The sequence below is a fragment of the Pipistrellus kuhlii genome, unplaced genomic scaffold, assembly GCF_014108245.1.
Source record: "Pipistrellus kuhlii isolate mPipKuh1 unplaced genomic scaffold, mPipKuh1.p scaffold_m20_p_11, whole genome shotgun sequence".
Taxonomy (NCBI): Eukaryota; Metazoa; Chordata; class Mammalia; order Chiroptera; family Vespertilionidae; genus Pipistrellus; species Pipistrellus kuhlii.
This window is the reverse complement of record NW_023425416.1, coordinates 22,835,906-22,855,799: the sequence shown is the minus strand read 5'-3', so window position 1 is coordinate 22,855,799 and position 19,894 is coordinate 22,835,906. Positions and strand designations below refer to the sequence as shown.

At 60.5% G+C, this 19,894-nt stretch overlaps 1 protein-coding gene across 4 annotated transcripts in view; it reads right to left on the bottom strand.

Annotated features, from left to right (window-relative positions):
- GRIP2 (glutamate receptor interacting protein 2) overlaps positions 1–19,894 on the bottom strand; it is a 73,630-nt gene that overhangs the window by 8,763 nt on the left and 44,973 nt on the right. For all 4 annotated transcript variants that reach the window (XM_045579216.1, XM_045579217.1, XM_036431228.2 and 1 more), the window contains exons 2-17: positions 15,410–15,490; positions 14,996–15,131; positions 14,020–14,165; positions 12,982–13,068; positions 12,393–12,468; positions 10,535–10,680; positions 9,515–9,662; positions 9,243–9,412; positions 7,775–7,903; positions 7,364–7,513; positions 6,957–7,143; positions 6,028–6,173; positions 5,180–5,260; positions 3,018–3,084; positions 2,765–2,910; positions 1,457–1,601 (exon numbers count right to left, since the gene is read on the bottom strand). In XM_045579216.1, the coding sequence (XP_045435172.1) occupies positions 1,457–1,601; positions 2,765–2,910; positions 3,018–3,084; positions 5,180–5,260; positions 6,028–6,173; positions 6,957–7,143; positions 7,364–7,513; positions 7,775–7,903; positions 9,243–9,412; positions 9,515–9,662; positions 10,535–10,680; positions 12,393–12,468; positions 12,982–13,068; positions 14,020–14,165; positions 14,996–15,131; positions 15,410–15,490 (2,041 nt within the window). The remainder of the gene's footprint in view (positions 1–1,456; positions 1,602–2,764; positions 2,911–3,017; positions 3,085–5,179; positions 5,261–6,027; positions 6,174–6,956; positions 7,144–7,363; positions 7,514–7,774; positions 7,904–9,242; positions 9,413–9,514; positions 9,663–10,534; positions 10,681–12,392; positions 12,469–12,981; positions 13,069–14,019; positions 14,166–14,995; positions 15,132–15,409; positions 15,491–19,894) is intronic.

The window sequence follows — 19,894 nt, the reverse complement described above, 5'->3', positions numbered from 1 at the left end:
GGAAAAGAGATAGAGGATTGGGGCGGGGAGGGGAGGGGTCCTTAAACCCCAAATTTAGTTGTTCCCTCGCCGCAGGTGGGAGCTCACAGCAGGTCCATCCCAAAGGGCCCTTCTCTTCAGCTTTGCCCACCAAGCTCCCCTGGGGCCTGGGGAGAGAGTGAGGCAGGGAACGGCAGGTTCGGGGAGGGAGGTCCGAGCTGTACCACCAGCCATGGACGGCTGCCAGACCCCTGAAAGGGGCTGGCCTGAGAGGAGAAGTGCTGAAAGTGTAAAAATACGCACTGGACTCTGAAGGTGTGGTGTGAACAAATGTAAAATATTTTGTTAATAATTTTTATGTGGATGACATGTTGGGATATTTCAAGATTCATTTTGTTCCTTTTTGTTTTTCCAGTGTGGCTACTAGAGAGCTTATAAATACATTGGTGGCTTGCATTATATTGCAGTGAGATGGAAAGCTAGATCAGCCCAATGAAGGCAGAGGGAACTGTGTGTTGCGTCCCTGTCCCCAGTCCCCAGGCACCCAGAACGGGCTGGCACCCAGCAATCCTGGGAGTGAGGACATTGGATGTCAGAACGGTCCACACTGGCCTCTGCAGTCTACCGGATGGTCAGCAGGGGGCGCTCGAGGAGCGGGGACACCACGGGGAGCTGTCCTGCAGAGCCTCAGCTCCAGAATCCCTCCATCCTTCTGCTGCACCCTCTCCTTGTGTGGCCCCTCCGGCACTGTGTCCTCCGGGGACCCACCGTGCCCTTCCAGCTGGTCAGGCTCCCCCTTCACCACCAGCTCTTCTCAGTGCTGGGAGCTCGCTGCGTGGCTGAGGGGAGAATGCACCTTCTCACCCACACTGGCATGGCCGACCTGTGAATCCTGTGGGGCCCCTTCCACCTCTGGGTCCCAGGTCTATCTGCTCCCCCAACCAACCAAAGAACCTGGGACACACCCCCTTCCAGCTGCCACAGTTTTGGGGACACTTTCCGGGGGAGAGGGTAGCAGGGGCAGACCCCCAATGTGTCAGAAAGAGTCCCAGGCTGTGCTGGGACCCGGGTGCTAGGACCCAGGGTACTGGGCAAGGCCCCTGGACTGGGAAGGCACACAGGTGCTCCAGGAAGGCTCACCGTGCTGACCGCCCAGCAAGGGAGGGAGCCGAGGCACCAGCACATTGTCCAGCACTGACCTGGAGCTGGGAGGTCTGCAGGGCGCTGGCCCGGTGGTGGAAATGGGGCAGGCCCCATGTCTCCCAGAGCACAGGCGCTGGAACTCAGGCCAGAATCCAGTCTGGCTCGGCGTCCCCAAGCCCAGTCCTGCCCCTGGCCCCCTGGGAGATACAGAGATGCTCAGAAAGCCTCAGTTTCCCCCCTGGAGTCTGGTTTGAGAATCAACAAGCACTGAGGCCCCCTTAGCCTGCTGCTGGGCGGTCTGACAAGTGGGAGGTGCCTACAGAGCCCCGCTCACCGCTCAGCCAGCCCACGCTTGGTGAGGCCGGAGATGACGATGGGGTCAAAGGGCTCCTCCGTGCCAGAGATGGTGATGCCCAGGGGGCCGCCGTAGCGTTTCAGCTCCACCGTGTAGCTGATGGCCCCCGTGGTCTCCTGCTCGTCTGCAAGGGAGGTGCCCATCAGGGACAGGGCCCAGCGGCTGGGGCCCCCCCGGCCCCCAAAGCCTTGGTGCACGCACTCACTCATTCTCACCCACTCACACATCCACTCACTCACACATTCACCCGCGCTCTGTCTGCAGATGGCACAGCCGGGGCAGCTGGCGGCCACCCGTCTGCCTCCAGAATGCTTCCTTCCCCCCAACGCCATTTAGAAAAAGAAAGAACCGGAGCATGGAACACACATGCTAAATGTAGATTTCACACGACACACAAAAGAAAAATAACGAGCCAAAACCGGTTTGGCTCAGTGGATAGAGCGTCGGCCTTCGGACTCAAGGGTCCTGGGTTTGATCCCCGTCAAGGGCATGTACCTTGGTTGCGGGCACATCCCCAGTGGCAGGTGTGCAGGAGGCAGCTGATCGATGCTTCTCTCTCATCGATGTTTCTAACCCTCTATCCCTCTCCCTTCCTCTCTGTAAAAAATCAATAAAATATATTTTTTTAAAAAGAAAGAAAAAAGAAAATTATCGATCGTGGTAATGCTAATTGTGATAAGAAGGAACCAGATTTCCAACGTTTCTTTAAAAAACAAAACAAAACAAAAACACACACACACACACACAAAAACACCGGCCCACAAGACACCCTCTTCCCCAGGCAGCAGGGGGGGACGGCCCCTCTGAATAAGGGATTTGCCCTTCGGTGGCCCAACCCCCACCTCACCTTTTACCTGCCAACCTGCACGGTTTCCCTTACCTTCCATCCGGCCTCCCTGTGTCTGAGTTTGCGGGGTTTGCGTATTCACTCGCTCATCCACCCACATCGCGGTGCCTCCCTTCCATCACTCACACCCGCCCACTCCTCTCTCACAGCCGCTCCCTCGGGCCACCCCTGCGAGGCTGTGTGTGTGGCCTGGGGGATCCACGTGGTGACTCAAACCCCCACGGACCAAAAGGGCCCTGGAGGGCTCCAGGGACGGTGAAGGGTCTGTGGTGCCGCCCCTCCCTGCTGTCTGTCTGGCCAAGGACTCTCCACCAGCCGGCTCTCATGGCACCACCACCATCCCTCCTCGGCCAGAGGGAGCCCCGAATTGCAAGCTGGGAACCGCGGTCTGGGGGACCCCGAGAGGTGGCGGGGCAGGGCCGGGGTTGGGGGGGGTGTACCGGAGTTGTCCTCGTCCTTCCGGACCTTCAGCTTCACCAGGTCCTCGCACTGCCGCAGGATCTGCACCGCGTCCTCCATGGCGCAGTTGTCCAGACGGACGTTGTCGATGGCCAGCAGCTTGTCCCCCGGCTCGAGGGTGCCGGTCCTGCGCGAGCAGGGGTGTGTGTGGCAGGATGGAACCTGGCATACGCCAGTGCCCTCCCTACCTCCCACTGCCCACTCACCCCACCCCGGGCCCAGGGGCGCCCCTACCTGTGTGCCACACTGCCTTTCTTGATGTCAGAGATGGTCAGGGGCTCCCCTCGCTTCCTGCTGGCCGCTGGGGGGAGAGAGGCCACGACTCAGCTTTGGGGGTAAAGGGAGATGGGGGGGGGGAGCGCCAGGATTGGGGCATGGACCTGGGGCCACAAGCCCTGCTCCCACTGCTGCCTGGTTGGGTGGCTGTGAGCAGATCAGCTCACCTCCCTGTGCCTCGGTTTCCCTTCTGCAAAATGGGGGGTGATGCCACACACCTCCTAGGGGCATCCTGAGATTAAACTATTGATAGATAATGCAGGCTCCTGGCACATAGAAGGGGCTCCATCCACAGCAGCCATTTTTCCCCCTCTTGCCCATCCCCCAGCAAACGGTGAGCTCCTTGCGGGTAGCTGGTGTCCGTGTTCTCGGCACCTGGCACAGGGCAGGTGCCCAGGACGGCGTGATTCTTCCCCAACGGCCTGCAGGGAGCGCTGGCTGCTGACGGCTTGCCTTTGGCCAAGGGAGCAGCCACCCCAAGGTAATGCCGCTCCCGGCGCCGCCTACGCCCAGAGGCTGGCCCAGGAGGGGAGGCTGAGCCCCGGGTCCAGCCTCAGCTCCGGGCAGCTGGCATGGCCCCCTACCCCCCCCCCCCGGCCCCCGAGAGCTCTCCATGGGGCTGGCTGAGCCTCGATTGCTGCTGCTGCTGCTGCTGCTGCTGCTGCTGCTGCTGCATTGCCGCTCAGCGTCTCCAGTGCCCAGTCCTGTCCCCTCACTGCAACAGGTGCTGATCTGGAGGCCTCCTCGGTAACCCCCTGCATGGAACTCCTCGTCTGCGCAGCTGTGTCCTGGGGAATGGGACCCGAGGCAGTGTGTGTGGCAGGAAGGGCCAGTTTTCTTGAGGAAAGAAATCCATCTGAGCTAATGGGTCTTCCCATTCGTGAGCAGGTGGTAGGGCTGCCTCCCAGCCCGCGGGGCATCTTCTTTGCACGTGAGGCCAAAGGGCCCCTTCCCATCACTCTTGAGACGGCGTAAGGAAACTGTAAGTCTGCCTGGGATGGCCATCCTTGTGTCAAGCACAACCTGTGCAACTTCACCAAGGTGCCTGGGCTGGAGGTGCCTGGGCTGGATTGCTTACCCTCCCACCTCTGGGACAGCGGCCCCTCCAGCAAGCCCTGGGGTGGGGCTGCGGATTATCCCACACAGGAGTGCAGTACTGGCCCCCTGTTCTCAGAAGGCAGCCCTTGGGAAATGGTGTCCCAGCGTCCCTCGTGTCTGACCTGTGGTCAGCCCAATGTGTGTGCTGCCCTCACCAGGGTGGACACCGGCCAGGAGGCCACCTCAGCAGCGGGCAGTGGTGCTGTGGCCGGGTGGGTGGGGTCTCCACTCCCCTCAACTTCACTTTTCCCCCCTTCGGGTCCCCAGGATAGAGCTGGGCTGAGCCAGGCTCTGACTCCCTGGCCCCCCCAGTCAGCCTCATTTTCTCCACTCATCAATTCATCCTTTTAATTGTTCGTTCGTTCATCTGATGAAAAATTCACTGAGTAGCGACCGTGTGCCAGGAAGGAAAACAGCAGTGAACAAAAAGACAAAGATCCTGGCCTCCTGGAGCTGCCAATCACAGATAGTCAACACGATTTAAAGGGAGCGTGTCAGGTGGTGGAGCGTGCTGTGGAGGGAAATAGAGGACAGGGGCCGTGCAGAGGGCAGAGCCGTGGAACGTCAGGTGGTGGGGAAGGCCCTGCAAAGCCGCAGTGAGCAGAGGCCCGAAGGGGGCGGGGCAGAGGCAGAGGGAGCGGCCGGTGTGAACCAGAGGCCAGGAGGAATGCAGCCTGTGGGGCCCGGAGGCCGGCAGTGGCCGGGGCGGCCAGGGGGACGGCAGGAGGCAGTGTCAGAAGTCACGGAGACCAGGTCACAGAGGGCTTCACCCCGGGGGGACACCCAAAGGGGCTGCAGACTCCCCTGGAGCAGAACGGGAGCCTAAGGCTCTGAGAAGCTCCAGTCTTGCTTGTGGCGAGAGCCGGGCAGTGCGGGGCGCAGGGCCCATCAGCCGTCCCCGCCAGAGCCTCGCCCCGGGGCCAGGAGGGGTATCTCGCTCCCAGCAGGCCGGCTCCCGCGGCTCCCGGGGCAGGCGGGCGGGGACGGGCAGGAGAGGACCGCACGGCGGGAAGGGGACTCACAGCTGATGGTGATGCCCAGCTCCACGCCGCGCCTCTTAGGCAGCTTCACGTGGAAGGTGCCGCTACTCGGGATGACGGACTCTGGGTGCAAACAGAGGGGGCCCGGGTGAGACCTCGCCCACATCCACCCCCGTCCATTCCAGCCGGGAGGGGCCGGCCCCATCCTGCTCCTTACAGCCGGAGAGGCGAAAACTGACGGGCTGGTTCACGACAACCAATCCGCCCGGGCAGCGTGGCGCCTGGGACTGGAATCGACCTCACGCCTGCCGGCTGGGCCAGGCCCGGCCCCGTCTGGACCCAGGGGTGATTTCCTGAGCCTCCGCTGGGCATGTTCACGTGACTTATCTCATCGAACACAAGCCACATACCCGGCAGGGAGAGGATTCCAGTCACTGTGCCGGCCAGAAACTGGGGAAACTGTTCTGCCCAAGGTCACAGACGGTCCAAATCACAGGGGCCCGAATTCTAACCCGAGTCCTGGTGCAAAGTCAGCCCTGACACTGGTGAGTGGGGAGCTCCTTCCTCCGCCCAGGCCTGCCTTTCAGCGGCGAGGGCTCAGGCCCGCACCCGTGCCCCAGGCGTGAGCAGCACCGAGTGGCGTGAGCAGAGGGCTTCGAAGCATGAGGACACGGCAGTGAGGGCACACGTGCGCATACACACACACACGCACAGGCACACGCACACGCGCACACGCACACACAGACACACAGAGAGACACACGTGTGCACACACGCACACGCACACGCATACACACGCACGCACACGCACGCACACGCAGGCACACACGCATACACACGCACGTGCGCGCGCGCACACACACACACACACAAACGCGCGCGCGCATGCACCTGCCACGTCGAACTCGACCTCCAGCACGACCTTGCGGGCCAGCGCGGCGTCCCGCAGCAGCTGGTTGGCCTCCTCCATCGTCCCGTCCTCGGTGGCGATGCCGTTGATGGACAGCACGCGGTCCCCCACCTGCAGCAGCCCGCACCTGGCCGCGGGCGCCCGCGGAGGGGAGAGGCTCCGTCACGGGCTCGCCCCCCGCGCGGGCGGGAGGCCAGAGAGCCCCCGGCGGTCTACCCTTCGCCGGAGTCGCAGGGTCTCTGCCTGTCCAGTGGGGACCATGCCGTGCCTCGTCAGATGTACATGTACGTGGAGAGAGGACTCTGACCTAAGCTGACCAGACGTCCCGATTTTTAACCATGTGTCCCGATCAGGACTTTTTTTAAAACGCCGCGGGACTCGGGACACATGGTTAAAAATCGGGACTGTGCCGAAACCGATGTGGCTCAGTGGAGAGAGCCAGTCTGCGGACTGGAGGGTCCCAGGTTCGATTCCGGTCAAGGGCATGTACCTTGGTTGCGGGCACATCCCCGATGGGCGGTGTGCAGGAGGCAGCTGGTTGATGTTTCTCTCTCGACGTTTCTAACTCTCTGTCCCTCTCTCTTCCTCTCTGTAAAAAAAAAAAAAAAAATCAATAAAAAATATATATATTTTTTAAAAAAAATCGGGACTGTCCCGCCAAAAGTGGGACGTCGGGTCACCTGACTCTGACCTCAGACCGCCAGGGGCTCCAGTCCTGTGACCCTGGGCAAGTGGATCAGCTTCTCTGCGCCCGGGTTTCCTCATCTGTCACAGGGCTGGTGGGTGGTGGGTAAGTGCGAGCCGGGGGAACCAGGCCTGGCGTGTGCCTCGGTCTCCCCGGCTGCCCGCGAGCGCCCGCGGGAGAGCGGCAGGCCCCGCGGGCAGCGGGCCGGGAGGGGCGCAGGCTCACCGCTCGGCCGGGCTGTCCGGCTCGATGAAGCGCACAAGGGGCGGCGAGGACAGGGTCTCGGTGGCGAAGATGCCGCCCTGGAGCTGGAGGCCGAAGCCGCTGAGCGGGTCGCCGCAGAGCAGGACCTCCGTGGTCTCCGTGTGCACGACCTGCCCGCCGGGCCCCACGCTGCTGGAGGCCAGGGACACTGCGGGGCGGGCGGGCGGGCGGGCGGGCGCTCAGCGGGGTTGCCCCGGCCGGGCCTTCCCGCGGGGGCCGCCCAGCCCCGCGCCCAGGGGCCTGGAGTCAGGGGGGCCCGGGAGTTCTGACTCGCTCTGGTGCCGGCCAAGCCACGGCCCATGCTGAGCCTCGGTTTCCTCCTCTGCACCACGGAGCCGTGATTCCCACGTGGCAGGGCTGGGGCTTACATGAACTCCTGTGCTCCCGCCTTCGCTGCCTCCGCCGCCCCATGGTGGTCCGGGGGCTCATGGGCTGGGCTCCGCGGGGAAGGGTGCTGGGGGGGGCGCAGGGCACCGTGTGGTTCAGGACGGGCGAGGAGAAGGGTGTCGAGGATACGGCTGGGGGAGATGAGACACAGCCCGTGAACCCGGGCAGGGCCCTCCCCTTCCTGCCCAGCGGTGCCAGGACGCCGCCCACCCACAGGGAGCCACGGGGGTGCCTTTCCCGTCCCCCGGCCACTGCAGGGCGTCCACAGGCCCAGGGAGACCCAGCTGCCAGGACAGGGCCCATCTCGTCGCTAACGTGCGAGGTGACGCTGGGCAGGCCCCTAGGTTTCCGCCCCCTGAAACATGCTCAGGCCACAGCGGGGGGCACGTTACATCGGCTCTGGTCTTGGCCGGCGGGTGCGGACCAGGTGGGTGCCGTCCGGTAGTGGCCGGGCCGGGGGCTGTGGCAGGAGGGCACGCAGGGGGCCCAGCGATGTGGCTGCTCACTTCTCTGCACCTTCACTGTGGACATTGGAGGAAGAGAAGAAGGAGGAGGAGGAGGAGGAGGAGGAGAAAAGAAGAAGAGGAGAAGAGAAGGGAAGGGAAGGGGAGGGGAGGGGAGGGGAGGGGAAGGGAGGGGAGGGAAGAGAAGAGGAGGGGAGGGGAGGGGAGGGGAGGGGAGGGGAGGGGAGGGGAGGGGAGGGAGGGAGGGAGAGGAGAGGAGAGGAGAGGAGAGGAGAGGAGAGGAGAGGAGAGGAGAGGAGAGGAGAGGAGAGGAGAGGAGAAGAGAAGAGAAGAGAAATATGTGCAGGGCTTGATGGAGTCTGAACTCACCACACCTGCCCTGCCCCCGCCCCGCCCTCCTGAGGCCAGGCTCCCGTCTGCAGGGGAAGTGAGGAAAGCAGGACCCAGATCCCGGGCGTCTCCAGAGCCACGGGAGGCAGTCAGGGTTCGGCTCGTGATGTGCTGGGCGCTGTGCTGGGGGCTCAGCCGGGGGCAGCAGGCACAAGGGGGGAGAAGCAGGCCCAGCCGAGGCCCCAGCAGGAGGTGGTGGAGGAAGATTGGAACAGGCGACTGCCTCCCCACCTGCCCCACCCGATCACCCAAACTGGCTGCTATGTATTCGGGCTCTTCCTTCTGCTGCGGGCTTGGAGGGGCCCAGTCCACGAAAGAAGGGTGAGGACCCAACTCCCTCAGCCCGTTGATTCTGCCTCCCTGCACTGCACCCCGCCCTCGCCTGGGGCCTGGCGATTCTGGAGCCAGCTGCCAGGTCGCTCGGACAAGTCACCGAACCCCACTGTGCCTCCTGAGCACTACCTGCACAATGGGACTAAGACAGTGGCCGCCTCCCAGGCCCGAGGTCGGCAAACTGCAGCTGTCAAGCCACATGCAGCTCTTTGGCCCCTGGAGTGTGGCTCTTCCACAAAATACCACGGCCTGGGCGAGTCTATGTTGAAGAAGCGGCATTAGAAGACGTTTAAGTTTTTAAAAAATTTTACTCTCAAAAGACATTTCAGCCTAAACCGGTTTGGCTCAGTGGATAGAGCGTCGGCCTGTGAACTGAAAGGTCCCGGGTTCGATTCCGGACAAGGGCATTTACTGTGGTTGCGGCACATCCCCAATAGGGGTGTGCAAGCGGCAGCTGATCGGTGATTCTCATCGATGTCTCTAGCTCTCTATCCCTCTCTCTTCCTCTCTGTAAAAAATCAATAAAATATATTAAAAAAAAAAAAAAGACATTTCAGTCGTTGTCCTGTTGGTATTTGGCTCTGCTGACTCATGAGTTTGCCGACCCGTGTCCCAGGACAGCGGGGAGGATCCGAAGGAGTTGACACATGGGACATGCCTTGCGGGGACCCACCTGCCTCCGAGGGCCTCGGGGGCCGCCGGCTGTGGGGCGCGGGCAGGATCTCCAGCTGCACTTTCTCGGGCACGCTGGCCAGCAGCTTGGTGGCCTCGAGCAGGGAGCAGTGCTCCGTGCTGGTGCCGTCGATGGACAGGATGTGGTCTCCGGCATGCAGCGCCCCGCTCCTGCCAGAGTGGGGGAGAGGCAGGGGGAGGAGGAAAGCTGGCCTGGGTGGCCTCTTCCCTGCCCACCTTCGTCACCATGGCAGTGCCCAGCCTGCGCCTCACCTGTCCACCACGCTGGCCGGCTTGATGCGGTCGATGGTGATGACCGGCTTGTTCCGGTGGGAGCCGGTGGTGAGCGAGATTCCCAGGGCGGACCCCGGCGTCTTGGTTATTTCCACGATCAAGGGCCCCGAAGCGTTGGCCACCGTGTCTGGCGCACGGAACAAGAGGAGAGTTTCAAGTGCAAATACCGAGCGCTTTCGTCCCTAGCCTCGCGCGGCTGTCTCGGCTTAATCCTCACTGCCAGGCTGGGATCGCTGCACCCATTTGACAGACGAGAAGACTGAGGTGTCTCTGTCCACGTGCACACAGCCACTGTGCAGCAGAGGAGGGGCAGGGGTTTGGGTCTGAGGGGCTCTGGCCATGGGCCTTGCCGGGCGATGCTGCCTTGCTCACATTAATGGACAGCCTGCTGCACGCTGGCCCCGAGCTGTCGTGTCTCCCGAACCCTCCCCAGCCCAGAACACGGCACCCGCTGACCCGCCCAGGGGCTCTCCAACCAAACCCAGCTCCTGTGCTCTCGGTCCCACCGCCAAGTCCAAGCGCCAGCACATCGGGCCCGCTCGACCTCCGTCCCCTTCCCTGGATCTGACCCCTCACTGTGTGCTCCTCGGCCACCAGCCTGGTCCAGCCACCACCACGGCCTCCCTCCCCGTCGTTGGCTGCACATGAGAACGTCCCTCCCAGCCTTCCCCATCTCTCTCCCTGACTTCTGTCACGGCACTCACTGACATCTGGCAACTCTCTCTACATGTCATTCTGGTTACGGCCCATCTCTTCCCCACCAGGACGTCAGCTTCCTGAGAACGGAGACCTCCATGTGGTCCTCAGCAGAATGCCCGCTGCACCGAACAATGCCCGGTGCATAGAGCTCATTGCCCAGCGAGGCCCAGGGAAGCTACGTTCGTGACTGGCCCGGACCACCCAGCCTCTGCAGCGGTGAGGACCTGTGCCCACTACGTGCTCCCCGGCCCCGGGGCCTCCTCCTGCCCAGCCCTCCCCTCCCCTCAGGCCCCTGCTCACCTGGTACGGCCACGTCATACTCCACCTGGAAGAGGGCCTCGTGGCTGCACTGCCGCAGAGCGGCCAGGGCCACGGCCAGGCTGGCCCCGTGCAGCGGGATCCCGTCCACGCTGAGCAGCCTGTCGCCCGCCTTCAGAGAGCCCTCCCTGCGGGGAAGGGCCCGGTCAGCCGGCCTGGCCCGGCGCCAGCACCGGGCACAGCGTTGCCGAGAGGGCATCGGGAAGGCGGGCACCGAGGACAGAGGAGGGGCAGGGAGTGGGTGAGGAGAAAGCCGGCCGAGGGACAGGTGGATGAAGGAACGCATGAGGGAGTGACAGGATGAGCGACTAGGAACGTGCAGGTGAATACACGGGCGGGAAAGACAGGAGTGGGGTCAGCTCTGACATCTCCCACCCCTCCTGGTGCTTAAGAAATTCAGTCCTGCTGAAACTGGTTTGGCTCAGCGGATAGAGCATCGGCCTGCGGACTGAAAGGTCCCAGGTTTGATTCCGGTCAAAGACATGTACCCTGGTTACAGGCACATCCCCAGTAGGGGGTGTGCAAGAGGCAGCTGATCGATGATTCTCTCTCATCGGTGTTTCTAACTCTCTATCCCTCTCTCTTCCTCTCTGTAAAAATTCAATAAAATATATTTTTAAAAAAAAAGAAAGAAAAGAAAAGAAAAGAAAAGAAAAGAAAAGAAAAGAAAAGAAAAGAAAAAGAAGAGCCGAAACTGGTTTGGCTCAATGGATAGAGCGTCGGCTTGGGGACTGAAGGGACCCGGGTTCGATTCTGGTCAAGGGCATGTACCTTGGTTACAGGCACATCCCCAGTGGGGGGTGTACAAGAGGCAACTGATCGATGACTCTCTCTCATCGATGTTTCTAGCTCTCTATCTCTCTCCCTTCCTCTCTGTACAAAATCAATAAAATATATTTTTAAAAAAAGAAAAAGAAAAAAGAAGTTCAGTCCTGGCCCAACCCTAGGATGCCTGAGCTGGAGGTGGCCCTCGGGACCACGCCCCGCTCCTCCCCGGGGACAGAAGAGAGCACCCGGGACCAGAGAGGTCGTTGGCCCGGCCAGGGCCACACAGCATCAGCGGTGGGCGATCTGGATGCCTCCTGCTGCCCATCACAGAGAGTCCCTCCCCCTGTCCCCCGGGCTTCTCAGCCGTGATTCTGTCCTGGGAGCCAATTCTCAGGCGGGGCCTGAGCTGGGGTTCGCCTCGGCCTGGGTCAGATGCCCGCTCTGGAACGCCTGCCCTAACAGGTGGCCCAGGCTATTCTGGGCGGCTCTATGAATAGCTTGTTGCAGGGCCTTGTTCCAGGACAGATTTAGGTTTCTGACAAGGCCGCTCCAGGCTGCTCTTAAAATGGCCAGGCATCTCCACTGGGACCCCGGGCGCTGGGAACGGGGCACATTCCTCCTCCAGTCCCTCCTCCTGCGTGTCCGGGCAGGGCTGGATGGGCAGTGCAGCCAGGCTGGCGGGTGGGGGCGGGGGCTGAGTTACAGAGGGCCACGGCGACGCCGATCACCATGCCCCAAATCTTGGGAGCTAAAATACTGGACCCATTTCACAGAGAGGAAAACTAAGGCCAGGGAAGGGAAGATCAGTGTGACACTAAGGCTCGTCTCCCACGGCCCCCCGGAACAGCAGAATGTTGGGGACGAAAGAGCTTGGGGTCTCTCTCATTTGGGGTTTCGTCCTGGCTCCACCCAATGCTCCCTGAGTGACTATGGGCCATGGGTGGACTCTCGCTGGACCTCGATGTGCTCATCTGGAGAATGGGCACAGAGGCCCCAGCTCTGCCTTTCCCCAGGGAGCTGGGGCTGGTCAGCGCGGTGCGAGGCAGCGAGGCTCCCTCTGGCTCAGGCTCACCTGTCGGCAGGGCCCCCTGGGCGCACGTAGGTCAGGACGAGCGGGCGACACCTGTGGCTGTCTTCGTGGGCCCCTCCTAGACAGAGTTCAGCGAGAGGCAGAACGTCACCTATCCGTGCCTCTCCTGACGCCCAGAGACCCGGACCCAGGCCCGACACGGGCTCCCCTCCTTCAATCTGTTCGAGGACCTGGTCCTCGCTACTCACAGACCCTCTTACGAGAGGCCGGCTGCAAATCCCGCCTCCCGCCGGCCAGGAGAGGACATGCCAGAAGCCCTCTCCCTGCCAAACGGCGTGCCTCCCTTCCTCGAACCTCATCCTGCTTCACGTTGGGCCCTGATTGCGAGACAGCCCCCCCACCCCCCCGCACTGCTCTCCATCTCAGCGTTCCCCTCACGCTCCCCTCAACCCCCTACATGGCATTGCTCGGCAGCATTTTCACTTAACACTGGGTTCTTTAAACTCAGAAGCAAGATCTACACGACATATCCGATTTACGCACAGACTCATTAAAGCAACACAGAACACACGCAGAATTGGCATGAGCCACGTTCCCACCCGCCGTGCCCGAGGGTGCCTCTGACACTGACCTCTGAGGACGAAGCCAAAGCTGCTGCCCTCCTTGTAGAGAGAGACGTCCACGGTCTTCGAGACGATCCCCGGGCTGTTCTCGGGGGCTGGAGGGACACGGAGGGCTCCTTTGAGCCTCTCAGTCGCATCCCTGAGCCGGCAGCTGTCCCCAGCGCTCGCCCCCGGGGAGCTGGGGGAGCGGTCACAGAGACCGAAGGAAGGGCAGATTCCTCCCCGTTTACCGGGTAGGACAAAGGGGGCCTAGAGGGGCCCTTTTCCCAAAGCCCACGTAGGCCATCGCTTGGAGAGAGGAGAGGAGGGCCTGCCCTCGCTCGCGCAGAGGCGATGGCGGGACTCAGGCTTGGGTCCATGGCTGGTGGGCTCAGGCCAGGGCTGGATCCAAACAGTGACCCCAATTTTCAAGGCCAACTTTGAAAATTCAGAGCTAGGCCACGGTGGTCAATGCAGTGTGGTACGGTGGGGAGAGGGCAGGGCAGGGGACAATTTTCTCAGCCAACGTTCCCCAAACTTGCCCCCTTAAAGGAAAAAAAAAAAAAATCTGCAAATAAATATGGCCTATGGCCGAAACCGGTTTGACTCAGTGGGTCGAGCATCGGCCTGCGGACTGAAAGGTCCCAGGTTCGATTCCGGTCAAGGGCATGTGTATCTTGGTTTCGGGCACATCCCCGGTAGGGGGTGTGCAGGAGGCAGCTGGTTGATGTTTCTCTCTCATCGATGTTTCTAGCTCTCTATCCCTCTCCCTTCCTCTCTGTAAAAAAAAAAAAAAAAAAAAAAAAAAAATCAATAAAATATATTTTTTACAAATAGGTCATATGACCACGAGTTATAAGCAGGGCCCTGCCGCCTCCTGGGGATGACATACTGGGGGTGGAAGGCAAAGCTTCTGGGCGAGGTCTGGATGGATGTGTGTGGTCAGTCTCCAGGTCCCACCTCACCCCGCCTGCCCCCTTCACGCCCCCGCCCAGGCCCAGGCGGGGCGGCAGCGGTGCCCACCCACACCCACAGCAGGGAGAAGGTTCCGGTCCAAGGGCACCCACCGGGCGGGGGCAGCTCATACTCCACCTCCAGCACCACGCGCTCGCCCACGTTCTTGAGCAGGGTGATGATCTCGTCATGGCGGAGCCTGGCCAGGTGGATCCCGTTCACCGACCGGATGTAGTCGCCCACGTTCAGCAGGTCACTCCTGGGAGCGAGGAGGCCAGGGCAGCGGCATGGTGACGGGTGCCAGCCCTCACGCCCACCCTCCCCCGGAATCCCTATGTCCCCCGGACCCTCACTGCACAGGTGGGGAATGTAGGCTCAGAGGTCAGACCACGTCCGGGGTCACACAGGGAGTGAGTAGGAGAGAGCCTGGGTGCTAACCTAGACCTGTCTGACACCCAGGCCTGGCACTGGCCCCCAAGGCCGGACTGCCCGCCTTCCCTCCTGCTGCGGGTCACCCTCAGAGCTCTCACCGGCTCCAGACCAGCCTGCGGAGTGGCCAGACCACCTCCTTGGCTAGTCCTCACACGCTTCCTGCTTTCCGCCACTAATCTGCTCTGTTCGACGGAACACTGATCAGTGCCTGCCCCTTCCAGAGAGGCAGCGATGGAGAGGCTAGCTCCCAGGTTTCATGGGACTCAGGGTCCGAAGGGAGCCAACACAATGGCGGGACCCAGGGCCATGTGTGCAGAAGGGGCACTCGGGGCTGTGTGAGCAGAGCCTGGGGCTGGCGGCTTCCCAGCGGCCCTGGGGAGGGATGGACAGGCGCCTGCCAGGAGGATGTCCTGGGGAGTGAGACTTGCAGGCGAGAGGGGGCTCCGAGGCCCAGGAAGCAAGCACCTGGTGAACAGGCAAAGAGAAGAAGCAGCCGGGGCCTGGAGTGACAGCCCCCACCGGAGGGCTTCCTTCTGCAGGCACCGAGCTCGTGGGAGCTTCTGGAAACAACTGCCTGATCGCTGTACCCAAAGCCCCAGTGCGTTATCCACGGGCCCCCAGCCCCCTCCTGCTGCCCCCACCCGGCCCCCTTCTCACCTGGCCGCCAGCCCCCCAGGCCTCAGGTTGGAGACCCGGGGCTTCCCGTCCTTGTCGGTGCCACCGGAGACGGTCAGGCCCAGCGTGCTGCCTTCCTTCTTGACCAGCTCCACCACGGTGACCCCTCGGAACTCCTCTGCGGACACATGGAAGGTGAGGGGGGCAGCATGGGGCAATTTGGGGCCCCCAGCTCCAAAGCAAGTGAGGCGAACTCGTGTGGTAAGCAGCGCATGTGGCTGCGTTACGCTGGGTGAGGCATTTCCTTTTTACAGATGGGAGAGGTTGTGTGTCAGGTCTAAGGTCACAGAGCAAGTGAGCAGCAGCAGGGCCAGCGCTGTCTGACCTCCACCCAGAGCTCCCCGTGCCTCCAGGACAGAGAAGGAGGAAGGGGACGGACAGAGAGGGGTCTGTTACCCGGGATGCTCTGTCTGCGGCAAGCCAGGGCCACGTCGGCTCCTCCTGCATCTTTGCCTCCTTTGGAGTAAGGCCCATCGTCTGCAGGCAAGAGAAGGAGAGAGAAGGCTCAGAGTTCCACTTTCATTTCTGTTGAGGCAAACCTGTCATGGACGTGGCTTGAAAGAGGGGTTCCTTCCGGCCACCAGCTCCTCCGGCGTCTCTGCTGGGGGATCCTGGTGGCTTTTCCTCCCTCCTAAGGGCGGCTCTGTCTCTGCTCTTGGGGCTGACATTCTTCTGAACATTCCCACTGCTCTGTGGTTAACCACCTGCACAGCCCCGTGGGGCTGGTATTATCATTATGGGTAATATTACCCCATTAGAGGCCCTGTGCACGAAATTCGTGCACGGGTAGGGTTTCTAGGCCTGGCCTGCAATCAGGGCTGATCTGTAAGGCAACTGGCAGGGCGATTGGGGGGGGGGGGGGGGTACTGGAAGCCCCCTTAGCCAGCCTGGGGCCTGTGGGCTGGAGGCAGCTCCTGCATTAAGCATCTGCCCCCTGGTGGTCAGTGCATATCATAACGACTGGTCGTTCCACTGGTTGTTCTGCCATATGATTGATTTGTTTATTAGGCTTTTATTATATAGGATTGTACCCATAAGGAAGCTGAGGCCCAGAGAGGGACAACTCATGGCCACGGTCACACAGCTGGGGAGCTATGCAATGTGGATCAGAACCAGGGTCTGCTGACTCCACCGCCTGAGGCTGTGCTTGCACACCTGGGGGACCCGGAGCTCCCTCGCAGGCAGGTAGGCGTCACAGCCCCTGGGAGACAGTGCTGGCCCTGAGCAAACTCCGTCCGGAGGGGCCCAATGAGTGACTCTTCATGAGGACTGCACTTCACAGGGGAGAGCCCTGTTCTCAGACATTCTAGGCAGCCCAAGGTAAGTCTGTCTCACCTGAGCCTGCACATGCTCCACCTCCCCCCTCCCCCGCCCCACCCCGCCTCAGCCCGCTCGCTTGCCCTTGAAGAATAACCTTCCTGCCACCTTCACCCCCGCAGCTCCCGCTTGGCCCAGTGTTAAGATCATGGGCTCAGGGCTCAGCCATTCACCAGCTAGGGGGAGATCACTCTTCTCCCCTCCCCCAGCCTCCTGGCCACAGCAGGACCTAACCACTAGGTGCCAGCAGCACCCCACCCCGGTCGGTCGTGACAACCCAAAATGACTTCAAACATTGCCAATGCCCACTAGGGGAGCAATATTGTTCCATCCCCTCCAATCTCCCTCCTCCCCCCCCCCCCTCCCCCACACACACACCTTGAGAATCACTGCTCTAGAGCAGCGGCCATCAACCTTTCAGACCTCATGAGCTACTGTCGGTGACCGCTGCTCGAGCGTGAGGGTCGCAGCCCAATCTGGGTCTAACAGAGCCCAAGTTCCCTCACTCCACTCTGCTAAGTTCCCTTGGCTTTGCCAGAAGGAGGTAAACAGCACATCCAACAGCAGTTAAACCCAGAACCATTCCTGGGGCCTCCGGAGGGGGGGCCCCCAGCAGCTCTGCTCACCCCTCTTCCCCCAGGCCAGCAACGATTGTTCACACCAGCCAGCAACGATTTAGGTAACACCCCATTAAGTATAATGCCTCCCATTACAGTTCTCTAACTCGCACTTCATTTAGATTCAACAAGATGTTTCTGAGCTAATAAAATTAATAAGATTGGGTTATATCAACTGCGCGACAGCGAGGGCCGTGCTGGAATTGAAATCTGTCTTATCCTGTGCAAAGGAGATTCTGCCGCTGGACAGTCTGGGGCAGACCAAAGATAAGTTTGCTGGCCCCAGGCTTAGGAGCTGGGGGATGGTGGAGGGGGAGGTGATCTCTTCAGGAGGAGGAAGCTGAGGATAAATTTCGCCAAATTCTGAGCAGTAGGATCCCCAAAGAGTAGAGGGCAACAACAGTGGGTTAAAAGTGGAGTTTTGAACCCTGATGGTGAAAACAAAAGATTCAGAGTCTGCCCAGCTGGCATGGCTCAGTGGTTGAGCGCCAACCTATGAACCAGGAGGCCGCGGTTCGATTCCCTGATGCCCGGGTTGTGGGCTCGATCTCCAACGTGGGCCTGCAGGAGGCAGCTGATCAATGATTCCCTGGTCATTGATGTTTCTCTCTCTCTCTCTCTCTTTCTCTCTCTCTCTTCCTCTCTGAAATCAATATATATATATATATATATATATATATATATATATATATATATTTTTTTTTTTTTTTTTTTTTTTTTTTTTTTTTAAGATTCAGAGACTAAGACTGAGGAACAATGCAGGATTCTTTCTGAAGCAAAGGATGCAGGATGCTGGCTGCTGAAGGCCCGGACCCCCTTTCCCGAGGTGTCTCTGTGGATTCGAATCCTCCAAGTGTGTCCTCTCCCTTCTCTCTGCCTCCCAACATTCAGACGTTGCTCTAAGGAGCTACTCAGCACTGAACTGAGCTGCAGGGACGTCCTTGGGGCGGCCGGGACAGCTGCTCGTCTCCACACGGAGTGGCCCCAGCCCCTTCCTTCCGCAGCCTTTTGCTGGCCGTGGGCTGAGGCTGTAGGCCATCTCTTCCCCCCGCAGCCGAGCGGGCCTGACAGTGTGCTGCAGCCCAGGATCCAGACAACCGTTTGCAGACAGAGTCCGTGGGCAATGAGGGAGGACTGGGCTCTTCTCTAGAGAAGGCACCGGAGTTCAGGCTGTGACTCTGAGGAGGTAGAGGCCACGTCACAGAGGTGAACTGCCGGACAAAGCGTCTGGCCGCATTCAGAAGGACGCGCATAAGGAATGCTACCATGTTTGCTGATCCCTGTTCAGAGGGGGCACAGCATTCCACTGCCACAAGCTTTTGGAAAAGGGACGGAGGCAGTATGCAAACCAAGAATCCAAGCAGGGCCCGAATGACGGCTGGCTGTGTGACTTAAGTCTCTGTTTCTCCATCTGTAAAATGGGGAGAAGGAGGGGTGATCCCTGCCTCTCCATCCCTGGCTCTAGCCAGCCCAGGCTTGAGAACTTGAAGAAATTATTTTATTTATAGAAGCCCACCCAGGGGGGTCAGGCCCCCGTCCTCCGCCCTCGGAGAACATGCTCACGCTTTCCCACTCCCTCGGTTTTTTTGTTTTGTTCTGAGACCTGGTAATTACATGCTTAGCGATGAAGGCTTTTCAAAAACATCTTTCCCACCAATTTTCAGCTGGAAGCGTGCATAAAAAAACACAGAGATATTTTTATCCTCGAGTTTCTTTTTTCCTGTCTCCTCCTTCCAGCAATGGGCAATTATGAGCTTTTGACTCCAGTCCATCCATCCTGTAAGAAGGCGCTTCGGAGGGAAACTCATTTCCGTGGCGATGCCAGCCGCCCGGGCTCGTGTGGGCTGGGGGAGAGGGGAGGGCAGAAGGGAGGGATGCTGTACCCCGAACAGCCCCGTACACCTGGTCCCCAGCCCCGCTGTGCTCGGGTGGGTGGGTGGGTGGGCTTCTTTTTATTTCATTTCTCTCGAGGGCGTTGCTAATTTGCCTAATTATCTCCATCTCTCTGGAGCCCCTGGCAGAGCTATTGAGCTTCGACAAAGGAGAAAGGAAGTCAGCCCCTGGCCTGGCTGCCTTTGCCAGGACCCCCTGAGCAGGAGAGAGGGGCGTGGGAGGGGGTTGCTAGGAGGGGCTACCGACTCAGCCTTGATAGATGCATACTCTGCAGGCCTCCGGGAAGAAGCGTTCCCGTCTGAAAGGGGGGACCCTGAGAGAATGAGGGCCCAGAGAGGCTCAACGTGGGGCGAATAGGAAATGACAGCAGGACGCCACGCCGAGCCAGCTGCAAGGCCAGCCTGCCCTCATGTGCTGATGGGGAGCAGAGGGCCCCCCCACTCGCCCCAGGGTCTAACCATCCGTTGTGCCTGGCAGCCCCTTGCTGACTCTCCGGGGGAACCTGCTGCAGCATTTCCTGTGCCCCGCTACTCCTGGCTGGGTTGACTCTCGCCTTTGAGGGAGGGCGTTGCTGGTTTGGTGGGAAAAAAAGGATGGACCTTGGATGGAGGCAACTTCAGATTCTGATTCCAAATCTGCTGCCAACTCACGGCTCTGGGTCAGGGCCCTGCTCTCTGACCGTTGGGGCGTCGCCTCTGCCCAGTCGGGGTGCAGTGCCCACCGCATGGGCTGGTGGGAGGGATCAACGAGACTGCAGGGCACCAAGAAACCATGAAAGACGGCAGTTCTGCCGAAACTGGTTTGGCTCAGTGGATAGAGCATCTGTCTGTGGACTGAAAGGTCCCAGGTTCGATTCCGGTCAAGGGCATGTACACTGGCTGTGGGCCGGGGTGTGCAGGAGGCGGCTAGTCGACGTTTCTCTCTCGTTGATGTTTCTAGCTCTCTATCCCTCTCCCTTCCTCTCTGTAAAAAATCAATAAAATATATTTTAAAAAATAAAATAAAATTTTAAAAAAAGAAACATGACAGTTCTCCCACTGCCCCCTTTAATTCC